We start from the raw sequence: 22,779 nt of genomic DNA, 5'->3' as shown, positions 1-22,779 counted from the left end.
AAAGAAAGAACAGAGAGGGAGAAAGAGAGGGGAAAGAAAGAACAGAAAGTGAAAGAAAGAACAGAGAAAGAAAGAAAGAAAAAGACAAGGAAAGAGGGGAAAGAAAGATTCTATAAAGATACTATACCAGCTCACATTGTAGTGCCCACCTGAGCCTCCTGGTGCAGGACATATCATGATCCACTCACATGGCCGACATCCCCGAGTCCAAGGCGATCCCGCTGTCCGCGCTCTCAAAGGAGGACATGGTGATGATCTGAAGCATTCCCTGAAGAGCCTCCATGGTTCCGCCACAATCTCCTCTGGTCATTTTCCATCACGTCACTTCCGATAGAATGTCATGTGCGAGTTTTCAAGTGCTCCTTGGGGCTCCGCCATATACTCCTGTGTCCACGGGAAAAGTAAGCTCCAGGTCGGGGCAGTGGGGCAGACTCTCAAAATCTGGTATGGTTGGGAGGTATGAATGCTCCCCATCATACACCTTGTACACACATGGCTCCGCACACCTCATTCACACACTGTTCCGCTTTGTATGCCTCGTACACATGGCTTCGCTCCGTACACCTCGCACACACAGCTCCATTCAGTACACACATCGTAAACCTCGTGCACATGCGGCTCTGCTCCGTACACCTTATACACACACGGCCACACTCTGTACACCTTGTACACACATGGCTCTGCTCTGTAAACCTTGTACACATGCGGCTTTGCTCCATACACCTCATACACACATGGCTCCGCTCCGTAAACACATGGCTCAGGTCTGTACACTTTGTACACACAGGGATCCGTTCCGTACACCTCGTACACACGCGGCTCCTCTCCGTACACCTGGTACACATGCGGCTTCGCTCCGTACACCTCGTACACACACACGGCTCCGCTCCGTACACGCGTGGCTCCGCTCCGTACACCTCGCACACGTGCAGCCCCGCTCCGTACACCTCGCACACGTGCAGCTCAGCTCTGTACACACAGGGCTCCGTTCCGTACACCTCGTACACACATGCGGCTCCGCTCCGTACACCTCGTACACACACGCGGCTCCGCTCCGTACACCTTGCACACGTGCAGCTCAGCTCTGTAAACACAGGGCTCAGCTCTGTACGCCTCGTACACGCGCGGCTCCCCTCCGTACACCTCTCGCGTGCGCAGCTCTGCTCCATACATCGCGCGCGGCTCCGCTCACCTCGTACACACACGGCTCCGCTCCGTACACTTCGTACACACACGGCTCCGCTCCGTACACTTCGTACACACACGGCTCCGCTCCGTACACTTCGTACACACACGGCTCCGCTCCGTACACCTCGTACACACACGGCTCCGCTCCGTACACCTCGTACACACACGGCTCCGCTCCGTACACCTCGTACACACACGGCTCCGCTCCGTACACCTCGTACACACACGGCTCCGCTCCGTACACTTCGTACACACACGGCTCCGCTCCGTACACTTCGTACACACACGGCTCCGCTCCGTACACCTCGTACACACACGGCTCCGCTCCGTACACCTCGTACACACACGGCTCCGCTCCGTACACTTCGTACACACACGGCTCCGCTCCGTACACTTCGTACACACACGGCTCCGCTCCGTACACCTCGTACACACACGGCTCCGCTTCGTACACTTCGTACACACACGGCTCCGCTCCGTACACTTCGTACACACACGGCTCCGCTCCGTACACCTCGTACACACACGGCTCCGCTCCGTACACCTCGCACATTCGCGGGTCTGCTCCGTACACCTCGCACACACACGCAGCTACATCCATCCTGTAAACCCCTCCTGACCCCACACATACTTTCCTCATCCAGCACCATGACAACCAGCACAGCAGAGTCCCGCATACAATACAATGATGGCTGTGTGCACAGGACCTGTGATGAAGTCACAGGAGGGGAGGAGTCAGGGGTCACATGATCAGGGGCCTCTACTGAAACCCCTGACTCCTCCTGTGACCTCATCACAGGTCGTGTGCGCACAGAGCAGGGATTTATCAGTGAGGGGCTGGCGCTGCGGTGGCCGGTGGGTCTGGGAGGGGGAGGAAAGGGTTGATACATGGGGGCGTGGCGCTATGGTGGCAGATTATAATGGGGCAATTTTCCCTGGGCTGGTGGGCCCCCCCACACCACTGGTCACAGACCGCTCCCGGCACTTTATCCCCCGGAATACTGTGATCGAATGCGATCACAGCATCCTGGGAGCAAGCAGAGGGCTGACAGCCCCTCTGCCTTTGGATCGGAGACCCCCGCGGCGTGACGATCGCTGCTATGGCAATCCGACAACACCCGGGTACCAGAGCTGAGAAACTTCCTGTCATGCGCAGTGCATGATCAGGAAGTCTCTCAGGTCAGTGTGCAGAAAGTGCAGCGCTGACAGCTTCTATAGCATGCAGATCTTCATCTGCATGCTATAGTCTAAGCGATCAGCCTGCAAAAAATGATTGTCCCATGGTGGGACAACATGTAAGAGATAGAATGAAGTAAAAAAAAAGTTTAAATAACTGTAAAAATATTTTTTAAAAATCTATATTCTATAATTGTAAAAATATTTAAAAAATAAAAAAAATCAATATTCTATCACTAAATAAATATTTGAATTAAAAAAATCTAAACAATAAAAGTACACATATTTGGTATCGCTGTGTCTGTAATGACCTCTCCTATAAAACTGTCTCACTAGTTAACCCCTTTAGTGAACCCAGTAAAAAAATAAGCAAAAAACAATGCTTTATCATCATACTGCCAAACAAAGTGTAATAACACGCGATCAAAAAGACGGATATAAATAAACATGGTACCGCTGAAAACGTCATCTTGTCCCACAAAAAAAAATAAGCCGCCATATAGCTCCATCACCTGAAAAATAAAAGTGATAGCTCTCAGAATAAAGCAATGCAAAAATAATAATTTTTTATATAAAAGTTTTTATTGTATAAAAGCACCAAAACACAAAAAATGATATAAATGAGGTATTGCTGTAATCGCACTGACCCAAAGAATAAAACTGCTTTATCAATTTTACCACACGTGGAACGGTGTAAACGCCCCCCCCCCCCCCAAAAAAAAGAAATTCATGAATTGCTGGCTTTTACTCATTCTGTCTCTCAAAAAACGTCATGTGCCAAAAAATGGTCCCGCAAAAAACAAGACCCCACATGACTCTGTGGGCCAAAACATGGAACAATCATAGCTCTCGAAATGTGGTGATGCAAAAATTATTTTTTTGCAATAAAAAGCGTCTTTTAGTGTGTGACAGCTGCCAAACATAAAAACCCGCTATAACGCCTCTTTCACACTTCCTGATATTTCCGGTACCGGAGATGTCAGTGTCCATGTGTGTAATACTTACGGCACACGTGTGGCATGCGTGTGCAGCATCAGTACCACATGGACGGGCGCCAGGGAAGAAGCGTTACAGTAAGCACTGTTCCCCGGCGCCGGATGCTGATCTTGTCATTCTCCCCTGCTCTGCGGGCGATCAGCACAAGAAGGGGAGACTGATGAGAGCTATAATCAGCACCCGGCGCCGGGGAACAGCACTTGCTGTAATGCTTCTTCCCCGGCGCCGATGCGTGTCGCATGGATGACATCCATGTGTGTTATGCGTATGCACGTGTGATGGATGTTTTGTGGCCAGCGACGACATTGAAAAACGGACATGTCAGCATGTTTTGCCCATGGACACATGGTCTGTGGAACACACTGACATGTGCACAGAGCCATTCACTTGAATAGGCAAATAGCGCTCCGTTCCTCCTGAGTCTCTTCGCATGGCTGTCCAATGGTATAAAATTCTGTGACATACCCATGGTGTCAATATGATCACTGCACCCCTAGATGAATTCACTGAGAGGTGTAAGTCATAAAATGGGGTCACTTATGGGGGGTTCTGCTGTTTTGGCACCTCATGGGCTCTCCCAGTGAGTCATGGCACCTGCAAACCATAACAGTAAAATCTGGCGCTGCTTCCCTTCTTAGCTCTGCCATGCGCCCAAACAGTGGTTTACCCCCACATATGGGGTATCAGCGTACTCAGGACACATTGCACAATAATTCTTGTGGTCCAAATTCTTCTGTTACCCTTGGGAAAATAAAAAATTGGGGTCGAAAAGATCATTTTTGTGGAAAAAATGATTTTTACATTTTTATGGCTCTACGTTATAAATGTGTGTGAAGCACTTGGGGGTTCAGAGTGCTCACCCCACATCTAGATAAGTTCCGTAAGGGGTCTAGTTTCCAAAATGCGGTCACTTGTGGGGGTTTCCACTGTTTAGGCACATTAGGGGCTCTCTAAACGTGACATGGCGTCCGATCTCTATTCCAGCCAACTTTGCATTGAAAAGTAAGACTATGTGCACACGGAGTTTTTTGCCTCTGCGGATTTTGTAGTGAAAACTGCAGATAAATCTGCAGGATTAAAGTCCTGTGGTTTATGTGCGGTTTTACACCTCATAATGGATGAAAAGAATTGACATGCTGCGGATTGTAAACTGCAGCAAAACCGCGCGGAAAAATCCGCAGCATGTGCACAACGGTTTCCAGTTTACCATTGAAAGCAATGGTACTGTACAACGCAGCTAAATCTGCTGCGGACCAACAGGACCAGAAACGCTGCGGATCCGCAGCAGAATCCGCACCGTGTGCACATGGCCTAAAACGGCGCTCCTTCCCTTCCGAGCTCTGCCATGCGCCAAAACAGTGGTTCCCCCCCACATATGAGGTATCACCGTACTCAGGACAAATTGCACAACACATTTTGGGATCCAGTTTCTCGTCTTACCGTTGGTAAAAAAAAAAAAATTGGATTTGAAGTAATTTTTTTGTGAAAAAATGTAAATGTTCATTTTTTTGAACATTCCAAAACTTCCTGTGAAGCACTTGAAGGGTTAATAAACTTCTTGAATGTGGTTTTGAGCACCGTGAGGGGTGCAGTTTTTAGAACGGTGTCACTTTTGGGTATTTTCTATCATATCCTCAAAGTGGCTTCAAATGTGATGTGGTCCGTAAAAATAAAATGGTGTTGTAAAAAGGAGAAATCGCTGGTCAACTTTTAACCCTTATAACTTCCTAACAAAAAAAAATTTGCTGCTCCCAAATTGTGCTGATGTAAAGTAAACACGTGGGAAATGTTACTTAGTAAGTTTTTTGTGTGCTGTGTCTCTGTGATTTAAGGGCATAAAAATTCAAAGTTGGAAAATTGTGAAATTTTCAAAATTTTTGCCAAATTTCCGTTGAAATTTTACCACTGACATGAAGTACAATATGTCACGAGAAAACAATGTCAGAATCACCGGGATCCATGGAAGCGTTCCAGAGTTATGGCCTCATAAAGGGACAGTGGTCAGAATTGTAAATATTGGCCGGTCATGAACGAGCAAACCACCCTTGGGGGTAAAAATATGGGGGAACCACAGAAGTTCGGATCTCCCCACTTCTCCCTATTGCTGCATTCCCTCTGGATCAGTCCGTCATTGTTACTGTCAGTGACATCTGTGATCTGTATGTCAGCCCTTCTCATGCACAGCACCATGGAACCAATGGTGCTATATAAATAATAATAATTCGTAAAAATACGATGTATGAAAATAGAAACTAATCCGCTCAGAAAGCAGCGGAACGAGATAAGAACCAAACCGCCAGGATTATGGGGTTTTTTGGTCGCTGCAACATTGGAAAGTGGCATCAATAAAAACCCCTGGGGGCAAAGAATAACCCTCAGCCCCCGAAAAATGAGAACTCTACAGGAAAATGGCGACGTGATATGTATCTTATCACAACTGTAGAATATAGACTCCAGTCTGGTTCTTTGACCCCTAAAAAAAAGGAAAGGAAAAAAGTTCTGGCTGTTACATCTATGACTGTAGAGCAGTGACTGTCATCTTCTGCTCATGCGCACAAGTGCAGGCCGGGACGGTCCAGCCCTGTATCCATGACTCCCCACCAGTCTGAGCCGCTCGGGCCCTGCTCTCGTTTCCCTGTGCTATGGCGCCATCTGGTGGCTAAAAAAAAAACACGGCTGTAGCTGTTATTCCACGCTTTGCCGCTGTGTGGCGATTCCCAGCTCCGGACATACTTTGTTGTTGGGAAGCACATTCTCTTCCGAAAATAAAGCATTAAAAAAAATCAGTTACCAAATCAATGATGGCGGCGTAGGGCGCATGCCAGTAGTGGTTGTGCAGGAAGACGTCCGGTGACGTCAGTAGCCCTGTTCTGTTCTTCTGTCTCATGGCGTCTTCTCTCAGCGGGATGTTCTCCGGGCAGCCTCCCGGGCCTCCGCCGCCCATGCAGCCTGGAGCAGGGCCTGGCCTGATGTCCACTCCTCCCGGGGCGAAGAACACCAACAGCACCCTGGTGGACGAGCTGGAGTCCTCGTTCGAGGTAGGAACGTGCAGACTGGAAACTGGGGCCGTCCGACTACAACTCCCAGCATTCCCTGATGACGTCAACATGCTGGGAGTTGTAGTTCCACAGCAGCTGCACAGTCTGCACTGCAGATGATGGAGGAGGGACAGGTGTATATTAGTAGTCTGCAGCCTCACTACAAGTCCCAGCATGCACACAGGACACTGGTGCTTCTCTCCCCCAGCTCTGGAGCACTGCAGCCCCCCCCCCCCACAGCAGCTCTGGAGCACTGCAGCCCCCCCCCCCCCCCGCAGCTCTGGAGCACTGCAGCCCCCCCCCCCCCCGCAGCTCTGGAGCACTGCAGCCCCCCCCCCCCCCCCCCAGCAGCTCTGGAGCACTGCAGCCCCCCCCCCCCAGCAGCTCTGGAGCACTGCAGCACCCCCCCCCCCCCCAGCAGCTCTGGAGCACTGCAGCCCCCCCCCCAGCAGCTCTGGAGCACTGCAGCCCCCCCCCCCAGCAGCTCTGGAGCACTGCAGCACCCCCCCCCCCCCCCCCCAGCAGCTCTGGAGCACTGCAGCCTCCCCCCCCCCCCCCAGCAGCTCTGGAGCACTGCAGCGGCCCCCCCCCAGCTCTGGAGCACTGCAGCAGCTCTGGAGCACTGCAGCGGCCCCCCCCCCAGCTCTGGAGCACTGCAGTAGCTCTGGAGCACTGCAGCCCCCCCCCCCCCCAGCAGCTCTGGAGCACTGCAGCCCCCCCCCCCAAAGCTCTGGAGCACTGCAGCCCCCCCCCCAAAGCTCTGGAGCACTGCAGCCCCCCCCCCCCCCCCCAGCAGCTCTGGAGCACTGCAGCCCCCCCTCCCCAGCAGCTCTGGAGCACTGCAGCCCCCCCTCCCCAGCAGCTCTGGAGCACTGCAGCCCCCCCTCCCCAGCAGCTCTGGAGCACTGCAGCCCCCCCCCCCCAGCAGCTCTGGAGCACTGCAGCGCCCCCCCCCCCCCCCCCAGCAGCTCTGGAGCACTGCAGCGCCCCCCCCCCCCCCCCCCAGCAGCTCTGGAGCACTGCAGCGCCCCCCCCAGCAGCTCTGGAGCACTGCAGCGCCCCCCAGCTCTGGAGCACTGCAGCCTCCCCTCCCCCCGGCTCTGGAGCACTGCAGCCTCCCCTCCCCCGGCTCTGGAGCACTGCAGCCCCCCCCCCCCCCCCCCCCCCCCCCCCCCCGGCTCTGGAGCACTGCAGCCCCCCCCCCGGCTCTGGAGCTCTGGAGCACTGCAGCCCCCCCCGGCTCTGGAGCTGTATACCTAACATCTTGGTCTGAGGGAAGAGATGATTTGTATTTTGCCTCCTCTATGGCAGACCCCGCTGACTTCTGTAACGGCGGCTCCGGTGTATTACCGGGGAGTTAGATGGAGGGGTCTGCAGGCCGCCATGTCGGGAACACCGGGGTCTATGCACCACAATAACCAGCATTCCCTCTGTTCTAAGGGTGTGCTCACATTTCGCTCTGTCACCGTTCCTTGTCCCTGTTGGGGCTTATGTCCGAACCTCCCCGAAAAACGGGTTTCGGACGCATGAGCTGACGGGGCCATAGACTATAATGGTGGTGACAGGGCGAGCGTGGGCTCTGACGTGCGTCATTTTCAGGTGTATGTGACTACTGGAGGCGGACGCTCGGACAGAGGAGACTGTGTCTAGTAGGTGTACACGCCCGAAAATGATGGACGTTCGAGCCCATGCTCGCTCTGTCAGCACCATTGTAGTCTATGGCCCTGTTGGCGAATACGTCCGAATCCTGTTTTGTGGGGGACGGTGAAGTAACCATCGACAGCGCCGCTGACCGGGGGGATAGACGCAATGTGAAGGCACCCTAAGGTATGTTCACACTGAGTGAAAAACAATTGGAAAACTTCCTATTCATTTCTATGGGAAATCCTCTGTGCTGTTCATATGATGAGGGTTTTCCTTTTAGAGTAGCTGCTGTTTTCATTTCTATGTCATGAATTGATAGGACACATGAAGATTAGACACGTTGTAATACATCAGAGAAATCTGCTTCTTTCTTATTCTCAAAATCCCATTACTGAGACAGGAGAAGACAGTTCACTGTAGAGAGGAGGGGGGAGGAGCTCTGCCTTTAGCTCCTCCTCCCTCATCTACATAGAATCTTATCGGCACCAACTGTCTTCCGTCTCATTAATGTAACAATGAATTCCGATTTTAACCAAGAATTGATTATTTTTAAAGTGATCAGTCCAGGAGGAGAAGAAATCAGATTTCTCTGAAAACATAGTTGTTGGACTTGTTTCCACTCAAGAAAGTATTGTGTGAACGTGTCCTAATGGTTTCCAGTGGTTTGTTAGGGTGATGCTGGGTGCGGCCACACAGAGACTTTTTCCATCACACAAGTTGGCGCAGTCTGAGATCGGTTACTGACTTAGGATAAAAGCCAAACCAGAATCTGTTTGCTGACACATGTTTGGAAGGTGTAACTCCTCCTCAGTGCAAAGCATGAGATCTGATTTGGTGTATGAGAGGCATCTGACTTGGGTCTACGGGGTAACAATCTCCATGTTTAGAGTGACATGTCTAGAATGCCAGTGTAAGGAGACTTAAAGGCCATACAATGCTCCTGGGAGGTATGTCACTCTCCACAAAGAGAGATGCCACCCTTTAGACCTCAGTCAGAGGCCTCTCCATACAGCAAAATTAGATCTCATGCTTTGCACTGAGGAGGGGTAATATCTCAAAACACGTCTGCAAGTTGAGATTTTGGTTTGACTTTTATCCAAAGTCATATGGCAAGGCTCGTTAAAGGGTCGATACTTAATTTTAGGATCGCTACTTCCAGTAGATGGCGCTAGAGTTCAAGTCCTCTTACTCTCTGAAGAGACAATTTGCATATTTAATTTCCCAGAGGAGCATTGTATGGCCTATAAGCCTCCTTACCCTGGCATGTCGCTCTCCAGGAGGAGAAACAGGGCACTTACATGTAAGTGCAGCCAATTTACATCTATGGTGTCTAACCTGTTAGGAAATCACAACTCTCTGCATGTGAAGATCAGCTCTCCACCCTCCTGTCAAAATCATGGGCGGACATACCGCCGGTTCAACCTGTGCAACTGCACAGGGGCCCAGAGCCTCCAGGGGGCCCTGCAAGGCGGCTAATGAGGAGGGCAATTTGGCCGGTTTCTCCGGGCCCGAGGGGCAATGATATGATGGGGTGATGGGGAGAAGGCCGTGATGGGGAGAGGGCAATTATGGGATGGTGGGGAAAAATGAAATGATGATGGGGTGGTGGGGGAGAATGCAATGATGGTGGTGGAAAGGGCAATGAATGGGGGAGGTGGAGGTGGTGGAATGGGCAATGATGGGAGTGGTGGGGGAGAAAGCCAAAATAGTGGTGGGGGAGAAGAAAATGATGGAGGTGGTGAAGAGGGCAATGATGGCTTGGGGGAGAGGACAATAATGAGATGTGAGGGGAGGAGAACAATGAGGCGTGTGGGGGATTGGGATGGGAGGAAGGGGGACTTATAATTGCCTTAGGAACAGGGGGAGGTGGAGGAAGACATTATTATTACTTACTATGTCTAACACAGTCCCTAATTATATAGTGTACTCACTAATTCTGTATAACATCATCCTTAGTTACATAGTTTCCTCTTTTATTATGTATAACACCGTCCCTTATTACGTACCATCCTCTCTAGTTATATATGGTGCCGTCCCTTATTATATACCTTCCTCTGCTGTTATGTACAGTGCTGTCTCTTACATAGTGTATTCTTGCCCTCTTTTATTACATAGTCCCCTCTCTTTTTAGATATAAAATGACTGCTGATCGAGGAGCCGGTGACCAGGCTACCAGTCCATCAGCTCCTCCATTAGAAAAGAAGCTTTCTCATGCTCCATCAGCCATCATTGCATTATACAGCTAACAAGACAGGACGGTAAGTAATAAAAAACAGGGCTCTATATAATTCAAAATGCAAGGGACCGTACTGTACATAACGAGAGGGCACACTGTAAGGGACAGCAATATACATAATAAAGGAGATTATGTAATATATATACATGTATGTGTGTGTGGCTATATACACACGTAGCTTTGACGCCATAAAAGGAGGGGGGCCCAGACACATTTCTTGCACAGGGGCCCCAAGCTGTCAGTGTCCGCCCCTGGTTAAGATCACACCTCACCACTTGTACGCTTGACCCACTCCCGTCCCACCTCATCCCTAACCTTGCCACAGTCTTCATCCCAACTCTAACACACCTCTTCAACCTTTCACTTACAAATGGTGTCTTTCCCTCTTAATGTGTACAAACTGTAAAGCGCTGCGTAATATGTTAGCGCTATATAAAAATAAAGATTATTATCCTTTAAACATGCCTCAATCACACCCATCCTCAAAAAGCCCTCCCTCGACCCATCCTCTGTGTCTAACTATCGCCCGATATCTCTTCTCCCTTATGCCTCAAAACTACTGGAACAGCATGTATATCTTGAACTGTCCTCCCACCTCTCCTCCTGTTCCCTATGTGATCGGTTACAATCTGGCTTCCGACCACATCACTCAACTGAAACTGCCCTAACTAAAGTCACCAAGGACCTACTAACCGCCAAGAGCAAGCGACACTACTCTGTCCTCCTTCTCCCGGACCTGTCTTTCTCCTTTGACACCGTGGACCACTCTCTCCTGCTACAAATTCTCTCATCTCTTGGCATCACAGGCTTGGCCCTATCCTGGATCTCATCATACCTAACAGACCGAACATTTAGTGTCTCCCTCTCACACACCACCTCCTCACCGCGCCTCCTGTCTGTTGGTGTTCAAGGCTCAGTTCTAGGACCCCTACTCTTCTCCATCTACACCTTCAGCCTGGGACAGCTCATAGAATCCCACGGTTTGCAGTATCACCTGTACGCCAATGACACGCAGATCTACCTATCTGGACCTGACCTGACCTCACCTCCTTACTGACCAAAATCCCACAATGTCTGTCTGCTGTTTCAGCCTTCTTTTCTGCTCGGTTTCTCAAAGTGAACATGGACAAAACAGAATTCATCATCTTTCCCCCATCTCACTCTACTCCTACACCAGACCTATCCATCATTGTGAATGGCTGCTCGCTTTCCCCAGTCCCGCATGCTCTGTGCCTTGGGGTCTTCCTCAACTCTGCCCTCTCTTTCAAACCACATATCTAAGCCCTTACCTCCTCATGCCGCCTCAAACTCAATTATTTCCCGGATCCGCGCATTCCTCAACCATGAAACCACAAAAACACTAGTGCATGCCCTTATCTCCTGCCTCGACTACTGCAACCCCCTACTCTCTGGCCTCCCCTCCAGCACTCTGGCACCACTCCAATCCATCCTGCACTCTGCTGCCCGACTAATCCACCTGTCTCCCCGTTATTCCCCAGCCTCCCCCCTATGCCAGGCCCTTCAATAGCTTCCTATTGCCCAGAGGCTCCAGTTCAAAACCCTAACCATAACATACAAAGCCACCCACAACCTGTCTCCCCCATACATCTGTCACATGGTCTCCCGGTACCTAATCGCACGCAACCTTCGATCATCTCAAGATCTCCTCCTCTACTCCCCCCGTATCTTTTTCCCACCTCAACCACATACGAGACTTCTCCTGTGCTTCCCCCATACTCTGTAACGCTCTGCCGCAACACATCAGACTCTCACCAACAACGGAAACCTTCAAGAAGAACCTGAAGATCCACCTGTTCCGACACACAACCAGCACGACCTGCTCTACCCTCTCCTACTGTATCCTCACCCATCCCTGTAGACTGTGAGCCATCGCGGGCAGGGTCCCCTCTCCTTATGTACTTGTGTGTCCCTTGTCTTACAAATGTTTATTATACTTGTCTATATTTCTCATTTCACATGTAAAGTGCCTTGGAATAAATGGTGCTATATAAATGTATATTAATAATGTGTTAGGGTGTGCTGGGAGTTGTAGTTTTGTAACAGCTGGAAAACACTGAAATACGGAAGAAATTGTTAGTGTTTCCAGTACTCGGCGCATTGGGACAACGTCTGGTCTGTGCGCCCTGAGCTATACACAGCATCCCTTACTACAATGTTTCTACTTTAGGGGTGTTTCACCCCAATCCTTCCCTGACTGCCCGGCCGTGCATGGAGATCAGACATGTCCCGTCCTCTTCTGGGTGCTTGCAGGGCAGCCATGTTCCTGCCCACTGTCAGTTTCATGGTTTTCCGCAGCTTGTTGGAGATGGCAGCTGTCACTCACACTTGCTCCACAGAGAAGGACTTCTAGTCGGGGCAACGCTGTAACATGGCCGCCTCAGAAATGGTATAATCCATTGTAGATGTAATTCGTTTTCCTCTCTATTACAGGCTTGCTTTGCTTCTCTCGTGAGCCAGGACTATGTGAACGGCACAGACCAGGAGGAGATCCGCACAGGTAACATACGCCTGAGTCTCTGTCGTTTATAGGGATTTTACTTCTTTTACCAAATTTATCCAAATAGCACTCCATACAAACCAGGTGATGGCACCATGGCTCAGAGGTCGTTATTACTCATTATTACCTTTTTTGATGCTGCTTTGGCTTTTGTTGTCTAAATTACATAGTGGGGAAAAAAGTATTTAGTCAGCCACCAATTGTTCAAGTTCTCCCACTTAAAATGATGAGAGGCCTGTAATTGGCATAATAGGTAGACCACAACTATGAGAGTCAAAATGAGAAAACAAATCCAGAAAATCACTTTGTCTGATTTGGCAAGAATTATTTTTCAAATTAAGGAGGAAAATAAGTATTTGGTCATCTAAAAACATGCAAGATTTCTGGCTCTCATAGACCTGTAACTTCTTCTTTAAGAGGCTCCTCTGTCCTCAACTCATTACCTGTAGTAATGGCACCTGTTTGAACTTATCAGTATAAAAGTCACCTGTCCACAACCTCAAACAGTCACACTCCAAACTCCACTATGGTGAAGACCAAAGAGCTGTCGAAGGACACCAGAAACACAATTGTAGCCCTGCACCAGGCTGGGAAGACTGAATCTGCAATAGGCAAGCAGCTTGGTGTGATGAAATTAACTGTGGGAGCAATAATAAGAAAATGGAAGTCATAAAAGACCACTGATGATCTCCCTCGATCTGGGGCTCCACGCAAGATGTCACACCATGGGGTCAAAATGATCACAAGAACGGTGAGCAAAAATCCCAGAACCACAAGGGGGGACCTAGTGAATGACCTGCATAGAAATGGGACTGCCGTAACAAAGGCTACTTTCAGTAACACACTATACCGCCAGGGACTGAGATCCTCCAGTGCCAGACGTGTCCCCCTGCTTAAGCCAGTACATGTCCGGGGCCGTCTGAAGTTTGTTAAAGAGCATTTGGTTTATCCAGAAGAGTATTGGGAGAATGTCATATGGTCTGATGAAACCAAAGTAGAACTGTTTGGTAGAAACAAAACTCGTCGTGTTTGGAGGAGACAGAATGCGGAGTTGCATACAAAGAACACCATACCTACTGTGAAGCATGGGGATGGCAACATCATGCTTTGGGGCTGTTTCTCTGCCAAGGGACCAGGACGACTGATCCGTGTACACGAAAGAATGAATGGGGCCCATGTATCGTGAGACTTTGAGTGCAAATCTCCTACCATCAGCAAGGGCATTGCAGATGAAACGTGGATGGGTCTTTCAGCATAATGATCCCAACACACACCACCAGGGCAACGAAGGTGTGGCTTCGTAAGAAGCACATGAAGGTCCTGGAGTGGCCTAGTCAGTATCCAGGTCTCAACCTCATAGAAAACTTTTGGAGGGATTTGAAAGTCTGTGTTGCCAAGCAACAGGCCCAAAACATCACTGCTCTAGAGGAGATCTGCATGGAGGAATGGGCCAACATACCACCAACAGTGTCGCCAACCTTGTGAAGACTTACTGAAATCGTAATTGGATTTGTTTTCTCATTTTGACTCTCATAGTTGTGGTCTACCTATGATGTCAATTACAGGCCTCTCTCATCTTTTTAAGTGGGAGAACTTGCACAATTGGTGGCTGACTAAATACTTTTTTTCCCTCACTGTATGTGAAGAACTACAGATCCAATGATTCCTCTTCCACCACACAGACATTTCTTATAGTTAAAAAGTAATTACTCACATAACACAGCTCCGGTACTGAAACTGTTCAGTCTGCTGCCCAGCTTGAGAAACACAATCCATTAAGAGACATGGAGGCTGAGGAGAGATGTGGGATCAGTGGAAATGAGAGGTTTATGATGTGTGACGGCCTGTACTCGATGGTGGGGAGATTACAGCGTACTGGACGTAATACAAGGAGGGAATAAATGCCAGGAGCGTGGAAATGTGACTGCATTTGTGAGAGAGTTTAGATAAATCACCATAAACTCATGTGAGCTCCATTTATACTTTTTTTTTTCTGAAAGTGTCCGTTATTCCAGATAGGCACAGAGACGTAGCAGACGGTCCCCTTACTGCTGAAATGTTTTGAAAGCGCTTTACTGCAAATGTCTGTCTACAGCCCCAGCCCAGGGGTCCATGCTGCGTCTGTTATGTGGTAGCACCAGTCTGAAACGTTCCCGGTCTTCTTCTCTCCTCCTCAGGTGTTGAACAGTGTATTCAGAAGTTCCTGGATGTGGCCAGACAAACAGAATGTTTCTTCCTACAGAAGAGATTACAGCTGTCTGTCCAGAAGCCGGAGCAGGTTATTAAGGAGGTGAATATCCTACTGTGAGGACCATGTCATCTCCTCACTACTCCTAAGGATGATGTCTCCATAGCAAACTGGCTTATCTCAAAGAGGTCTCCAGGACTTAAACCCCATACACATTTGATTAATGTCAGCTGAGCCCACTGATATCTCCAGGATTGTCCCACAGTCTGTGTCTGGAATTCCTCTGACAGTTTGTTGGGGGGGCATAATGAAATGGAAGGTCTGATTTTTGGCCTGCCGATCGCATTGTCTCCCTGAGATAATCTGCAGCCAGACGTGCCAGGCGATGGCTCCCTCATAGAAAACGCGGGACGCGCGCCTCTTGTGTATGAGAGAGGCGGCTGGAATGTCTGCCATCTGAATGATTGCTCAAAAAGAGACTGTTGGCGCTGAAGACTGTTCCAACCATGAACAGGCGCTTGGTGCACCATTGGTGTGGCCAAACAGTTCAGTGCACCTTTTCACATACTTGTTTTCACTTTTATCAGCGCCCTTTTACTGACTTTATAAAGCCAGAGCTGTCAATCAAAATAGAGGGGGTGAAGATGGGGGAAAACAAGCAGGTGGGAAACTGCACGGGACTGTTTGCCACATCAGAATAGTCATTCTCTGCTGACAGATTCCCTTTAAACATTCATGACCTGTCCTTAGGGACCGTACTGATTAGTGCTATGAAAGGGCCAAAGCTGCAGCCCCATTCACCGCCACACTTGTATGTACAGGGCTGCAATAAGGGAGTTGTGCCACTAAGTCTGAGTTCACACGTGGCGTTTCTTTCGCGTTTCCGCGGCGGTTTTAACCGCTCGATTTTGCCGCGAAAACGCGAAAAATAAGCATTCCTATGGGATTCCGCAATGCTGTACTAATGCTGCGGTTTTTACCGCGGCGGAATCGCTTCGTGGTAAAAACCGCAGCATGCTCATTAATCTGCGGAATCGCGGCGATCCCGCACCCATAGGAATGCATTGTTCCGTTTACTTTCCGCATGTGGCTGTGCACACCATGCGGAAAGTAAGCAGAGCATTTGCGGATGGTACCCACGGTCCAGAGGAGAGGAGACTGTCCTGTAAAAAATAGAATTTAAAAATAAAAAATATTGTTATTCTTACCTTCCGGCGTCCCGCGCAGTCTTCCCGCTTCTCTTCACCCTCTCGTTCCCAGTAATCCTTTGCGAAAATGCCCACGATGGCGTCCGCTCTCGCGGGATCGCGAAGTCTCGCGGTCATTCGCGCGACGTCATCGCGAATTACCGCGAGACGTCACGATCCCGCGAGAACTGACGTCATCGCGGGCATTTTCGCAAAGGATTACTGGCAACGGATGCGCGGGACGTCGGAGGGTAAGAATAACACCATTTTTTATTTTTTTTTTTTTTACATTTTATCTTTTACTACTGATGCTGCATAGGCGGCCTCAGTAGTAAAAAGTTGGTCACACTTGTCAAACACTATGTTTGATGAGTGTGCCCAACCTGTCAATCAGTTCTCCAAGCGATGCTACAGATCGCTTGGAGAACGCTAGCACTTTGCAAGCTAATTACGCTTGCAAAATGCTAGTTTTTCCGCGGGAAAATCGCGGGAATTTAAAATGCGATTTTCCCGTGGACTGGAATTCCGGAATTATCGCGGTAATTTCCGCGAGAGTTCCGGTACGTGTGCACTTAGCCTTACAGGCATAACACGCTATATAAGACATGTGCGGCCCCATCCAGCCCTGCCCAAGAAATAAAACCGTATATCACTTTACCTGGAGGGTTATCTATCTACCTGTGTACCCTAACAGACCTTACTGTAAGACAACATGGTCGCTCAGGTGGCAATAGTATCCATTGTAAGGCTGATGGAGCGCTGTGGGGGAACTAAAGGTTATGTCCACACTTTGCATGTTTGTGGCTGATGTCCCGTGTGGATTTGCATGTGGAAATCCAGAAAGTAATACAGTACCAGCTAACTGACATGATAAATCTCATTTATACAGTTAGGTCCATATATATTTGGACAGAGACAACATTTTTCTAATTTTGGTTCTAGACATTACCACAATGAATTTTAAACAAAACAATTCAGATGCAGTTGAAGTTCAGACTTTCAGCTTTCATTTGAGGGTATCCACATTAAAATTGGATGAAGGGTTTAGGAGTTTCAGCTCCTTAACATGTGCCACCCTGTTTTTAAAGGGACCAAAAGTAATTGGACAGATTAAATAATTGTAAATAAAATGTTCATTTCTAGTACTTGGTTGAAAACGCTTTGTTGGCAATGACTGCCTGAAGTCTTGAACTCATGGACATCACCAGACGCTGTGTTTCCTCCTTTTTGATGCTCTGCCAGGCCTTCACTGCGGTGGTTTTCAGTTGCTGTTTGTTTGTGGGCCTTTCTGTCTGAAGTTTAGTCTTTAACAAGTGAAATGCATGCTCAATTGGGAAGAGATCATGTGACTGACTTGGACATTCAAGAATATTCCACTTCTTTGCTTTAATAAACTCCTGGGTTGCTTTGGCTTTATGTTTTGGGTCATTGTCCATCTGTAGTATGAAACGACGACCAATCAGTTTGGCTGCATTTGGCTGGATCTGAGCACACAGTATGGCTCTGAATACCTCAGAATTCATTTGGCTGCTTCTGTCCTGTGTCACATCATCAATAAACACTAGTGACCCAGTGCCACTGGCAGCCATGCATGCCCAAGCCACCACACTGCCTCCGCCGTGTTTTACAGATGATGTGGTATGCTTTGGATCATGAGCTGTACCACGCCTTCGCCATACTTTTCTCTTTCCATCATTCTGGTAGAGGTTGATCTTGGTTTCATCTATCCAAAGAATGTTCTTCCAGAACTGTGCTGGCTTTTTTAGATGTTTTTTAGCAAAGTCCAGTCTAGCCTTTTTATCCTTGATGCTTATGAGTGGCTTGCACCGTGCAGTGAACCCTCTGTATTTACTTTCATGCAGTCTTCTCTTTATGATAGATTTGGATATTGATACGCCTACCTCCTGGAGAGTGTTGGTCACTTGGTTGGCCGTTGTGAAGGGGTTTCTCTTCACTATAGAGACTATTCTGCGATCATCCACCACTGTTGTCTTCCGTGGGCACCCAGGTCTTTTTGCTTTGATGAGTTCACCAGTGCTTTCTTTCTTTCTCAGGATGTACCAAACTGTAGATTTTGCCACGCCTAATGTTGTAGCAATTTCTCGGATGGGTTTCTTCTGTTTTTGCAGCTTAAGGATGGCTTGTTTCACCTGCATGGAGAGCTCCTTTGACGCATGTTTCCTTCACAGCAAAACATCCTAAATGCAAGCACCACACCTCAAATCAACTCCAGGCCTTTTATCTGCTTAATTGAGAATGACATAATGAAGGGATTGCCCACAAATGTCCATGAAATAGCCTTGGAGTCAATTGTCCAATTACTTTTGGTCCCTTTAAAAACAGGGTGGCACATGTTAAGGAGCTGAAACTCCTAAACCCTTCATCCAATTTTAATGTGGATACCCTCAAATGAAAGCTGAAAGTCTGAACTTCAACTGCAGCTGAATTGTTTTGTTTAAAATTCATTGTGGTAATGTCTAGAACCAAAATTGGAAAAATGTTGTCTCTGTCCAAATATATATGGACCAAACTGTACGTTGCTGATCATTTTTGTGCAGAAATTGACGCGTTAATCTGTGTTGTGGAATTGTAGATTTCACTTTCTGCAACGCATAGTCTGAAATCTTTTTCAATTTCTCAGCAAAACAGCTCATGTTACATACTGATAAGATGCAGAAGAATCAAATGCAAATCTGCTATTCATGGAGATATCCTACAGGGATTGTCCAGAAGGATTAGAAAACCATGGCTGCTTTATTCCAGAAACAGCTGTCCACGTTAATTTCCACGAAGCTGAGCTGCAGTACCAGACATTCCTGGCTGACAGATATGACACTTTCTAGAAGAAAGTAGCCATGTATTTTAGATCCTAGAAAACCCCTTTAAATATAACCATAGTAGACATCAGGGCTATGGAGTCGGTAAGCCAAACCTGCGACTCCGACTCCTCAATTTCCCTTACACCGACTCCGACTCCTCAATTTCCCTTACACCGACTCCACGACTCCGACTCCCACATATATTGCTTATATTTAAGTGAAAAATTTATTGTAGTACAATGTGAACATCAGACATTTAATCATTTCTATGATCCAATAATCAAGATATTTAGAACATAATATTTATTGGAATACAACTTTAGAACACAAAAAACTGTAATAAATTGTAAATATGTAATACACTGTATACATGTACATGTATACGGTACAGACCAACGTTTGGACACACCACCTCATTCAGAGTTTTCTTTTCATGACTATGAAAATTGTAGATTCATTCTGAAGGCATCAAAACAATGAATTAACACATGTGGAATTATATAAAGTGTGAAAGAACTGAAAATATGTCTTATATTCTAGATTCTTCAAAGTAGCCACCTTTTGCTTTGATTACTGCTTTGCACACTCTTGGCATTCTCTTGATGAGCTTCAAGTGGTAGTCACCAGAAATGGTCTTCCAACAGTCTTGAAGGAGTTCCCAGAGATGCTTAGCACTTGTAGGCCCTTTTGCCTTCACTCACCCCAAACCATCTCGATTGGGTTCAGGTCTGGTGACTGTGGAGGCCAGGTCATCTGGCGTAGCACCCCATCACTCTCCTTCTTGGTCAAATAGCCCTTACACAGCCTGGAGGTGTGTTTGAGGCCGTTGTCCTGTTGAAAAATAAATGATGGTCCAACTAAACACAAACTGGATGGAATAGCATGCCGCTGCAAGATGCTGTGGTAGCCATGCTGGTTCAGTATGCCTTCAATTTTGAATAAATCCCCAAGAGTGTCACCAGCAAAGCACCCCCACACCATCACACCTCCTCCTCCATGCTTCACGGTGGGAACCAGGCATGTAGAGTCCATCCGTTCACCTTTTCTGCGTCGCACAAAGACACGGTGGTTGGAACCAAAGATCTCAAATTTGGACTCATCAGACCAAAGCACAGATTTCCACTGGTCTAATGTCCATTCCTTGTGTTCTCTAGCCCAAACAAGTCTCTTCTGCTTGTTGCCTGTCCTTAGCAGTGGTTTCCTAGCAGCTATTTTACCATGAAGGCCTGCTGCACAAAGTCTCCTCTTAACAATTGTTGTAGAGATGTGTCTGCTGCTAGAACTCTGTGTGGCATTGACCTGGTCTCTAATCTGAGCTGCTGTTAACCTGCGATTTCTGAGGCTGGTGACTCGGATGAACTTATCCTCCGCAGCAGGGGTGACTCTTGGTCTTCCTTTCCTGGGGCGGTCCTCATGTGAGCCAGTTTCTTTGTAGCGCTTAATGGTTTTTGCCAATGCACTTGGGGACACTTTCAAAGTTTTCCCAATTTTTCGGACTGGCTAACCTTCATTTCTTAAAGTAATGATGGCCACTCCTTTTTCTTTACTTAGCTGCTTTTTTCTTGTCATAATACAAATTCTAGCAGTCTATTCAGTAGGACTATCAGCTGTGTATCCACCAGACTTCTGCACAACACAACTGATGGTCCCAACCTCATTTATAAGGCAAGAAATCCAACTTATTAAACCTGACAGGGCACACCTGGGAAGTGAAAACCTTTTCCAGTAACTACCTCTTGTAGCTCATCAAGAGAATGCCAAGAGTGTGCAAAGCAGAAATCAAAGCAAAAGGTGGCTACTTTGAAGAACCTAGAAAATAAGACATACAGTATTTTCAGTAGTTTCACACTCTTTTGTTAATTATATAATTCCACATGTGTTAATTCATAGTTTTGATGCCTTCAGAGTGAATCTACAATTTTCATAGTCATGAAAATAAAGAAAACGCTTTGATTGAGAAGGTGTGTCCAAACGTTTGGCCTGTACTGTGTGTGTGTGTGTATATAATATAAACACACACACTATGACTTATCTCGGCTAAGATAAACCCTAGACCCTCAGGCTTCATTCACACTATGGGCGTAGCCAGGATCAAACCTAGGGGGGGAGGCAGAATCTCATACTGTTCCGCAGAATTTCATACTGCACACCTCAGCTGCTGCAGAACCTCATACTTCACACCCCTACACTTGAAAATAAAGCCTGCATCTTAAGAAGATGTGGTGATGAATGCAGTCTATTTATTCCAACTATCAGTTGATGTTACTGAAGACGAGCAATGCCTGTCCTGGGCGTCCTTTTGGGCAGCTATGAGATGTACCTGACTGGTGCTAAAAAAAGGAGTGTAGTCTGTGTGCTATCCAGCTTTCATTCTTTTTGGTACAGATGTGATATGGATAAATGGATATATAGAGCAGATTTCTAATCTACTTTTGCTATTGAAAACATTATCTATGAGCTCGTGATGCGGTTTTTTTAAAAAGCTGATCTGCTTTTGCAACTGAAAAACGTATCCTCAAAAAACGCTGGAAAAACGCTGTGTGTGAATGTAGCCTTAGATCAGGAATAGAACAGCCATTTATAGGACATTTCATAACTTTCCCAAATTCCTATGAAAAAATATTCAGCACATTCTGCATTGAACTACTGTACCCAATTTATTATATATTTTAGGAGTCGGAGTCGGTCCATTTTATACCGACTCCAACAAAATGAGCACCGACCACGACTCCGACTCCACAGCCCTGGTAGACATAACAGCAAACCTCCTCCTGCCAGGAAGCATTGTTTGCTGTTTGCCATCATCAAACCCTTGCTACAATATAAATTGCCTTTTTTTTTTCTACATTTGCTCCTGATAGGATGTGACAGAACTGAGGAGCGAGCTGCAGAGGAAGGAAGCGCTCATTCAGAAGCACCTGGCTAAGCTACGGAGCTGGCAGCAAGTCCTAGAGGAGATTAATGGTCCGCCTAAGAAGCCAAGCGAAATGCCACAAGGGCCTCTGGCATTCCTGGAGCAAGCCTCTGCCAATATCCCTGCGCCAATGAAGCAGACGTGACCTGAAGGACAAATTGTAAAGAATATTTTTGTTTGTTTTTTTTTATACTATATTTTGGAAAGGGGAGTCAATTAAAAAATGCTTCTATAAACTGGTGTATTTCAGTGTTTCTTAATGTTTCCAAGTGTCAGATTCAAAAAAGCTAAAATACTCTGTCCTGCGCAGTAAGTGTCACATGTATGACGGGCAGAGAACTGAGGTGGTGCAAAAATAATAGAAGTGTCCATCTGAGTACATGATAGAGAAAGGAAAGCGTACCTTGCGCAGATCGTAGTAAGAAAAAACAGAGTTTGTGTTGTTTTTTACCTGAGCCTGTTGTGTCAGAGCAGGCACAGCGCTGAGGAATAATGAGGCGATTCTGATTTTCTGTTGCTCCACCTGCTGGACTCTGACATCCAGGCAGAAATCCAAGGAAGGGAGAAAAATCGGGGTTTGGTTCAGTGCTGCCATGGATGATGAGGTGATGTACCACTGGGGTCATTGTATAAAAGCTTTCATCGTTGCTTCGTGTTTCGGAGACGGTCTAGCCCCTTCATCAGGCTGGACTATATACACGATGAATACCCATGATTTTATACACTCCTATAGAACATATATCAAATGAATCCAACTTGTGATCTGTTGGCAAATTAGCTGACACCCAGACCAGAGGGTGCTACCGTTGAAATAGAAAGAACGGTCTTAGTTGCAACAGATCCTTATAATTGTCCATCTGGAAATGAGAGAACAC

General features: G+C 47.5%; 1 protein-coding gene across 2 annotated transcripts; it reads left to right on the top strand.

The window, feature by feature from the left end:
* Positions 1–5,984: 5,984 nt before the first annotated feature.
* LOC141075002 (mediator of RNA polymerase II transcription subunit 28) lies at positions 5,985–22,140 on the top strand. Of its 2 annotated transcripts, none has more exons than XM_073562322.1 (4): positions 5,985–6,398; positions 12,730–12,796; positions 14,974–15,086; positions 21,852–22,140. In XM_073562322.1, the coding sequence occupies exons 1-4, from the start codon at positions 6,246–6,248 to the stop codon at positions 22,047–22,049; spliced, it is 531 nt and encodes a 176-aa protein (XP_073418423.1). In that variant the 5' UTR covers positions 5,985–6,245; the 3' UTR covers positions 22,050–22,140. The 2 variants fall into 2 exon arrangements, 1 of the variants encoding a protein (XP_073418423.1); XR_012227256.1 differs by lacking the exon at positions 21,852–22,140 and adding an exon at positions 10,174–10,300 and having other exon boundaries at positions 6,261–6,398; positions 14,974–15,028.
* The last annotated feature ends 639 nt before the right edge of the window (positions 22,141–22,779 follow it).

Source organism: Dendrobates tinctorius, unplaced genomic scaffold, assembly GCF_039654945.1.
Source record: "Dendrobates tinctorius isolate UK_male_01 unplaced genomic scaffold, ASM3965494v1 ptg000347l, whole genome shotgun sequence".
NCBI lineage: Eukaryota > Metazoa > Chordata > Amphibia > Anura > Dendrobatidae > Dendrobates > Dendrobates tinctorius.
This window is presented reverse-complemented; position numbering and strand designations above follow the sequence as displayed.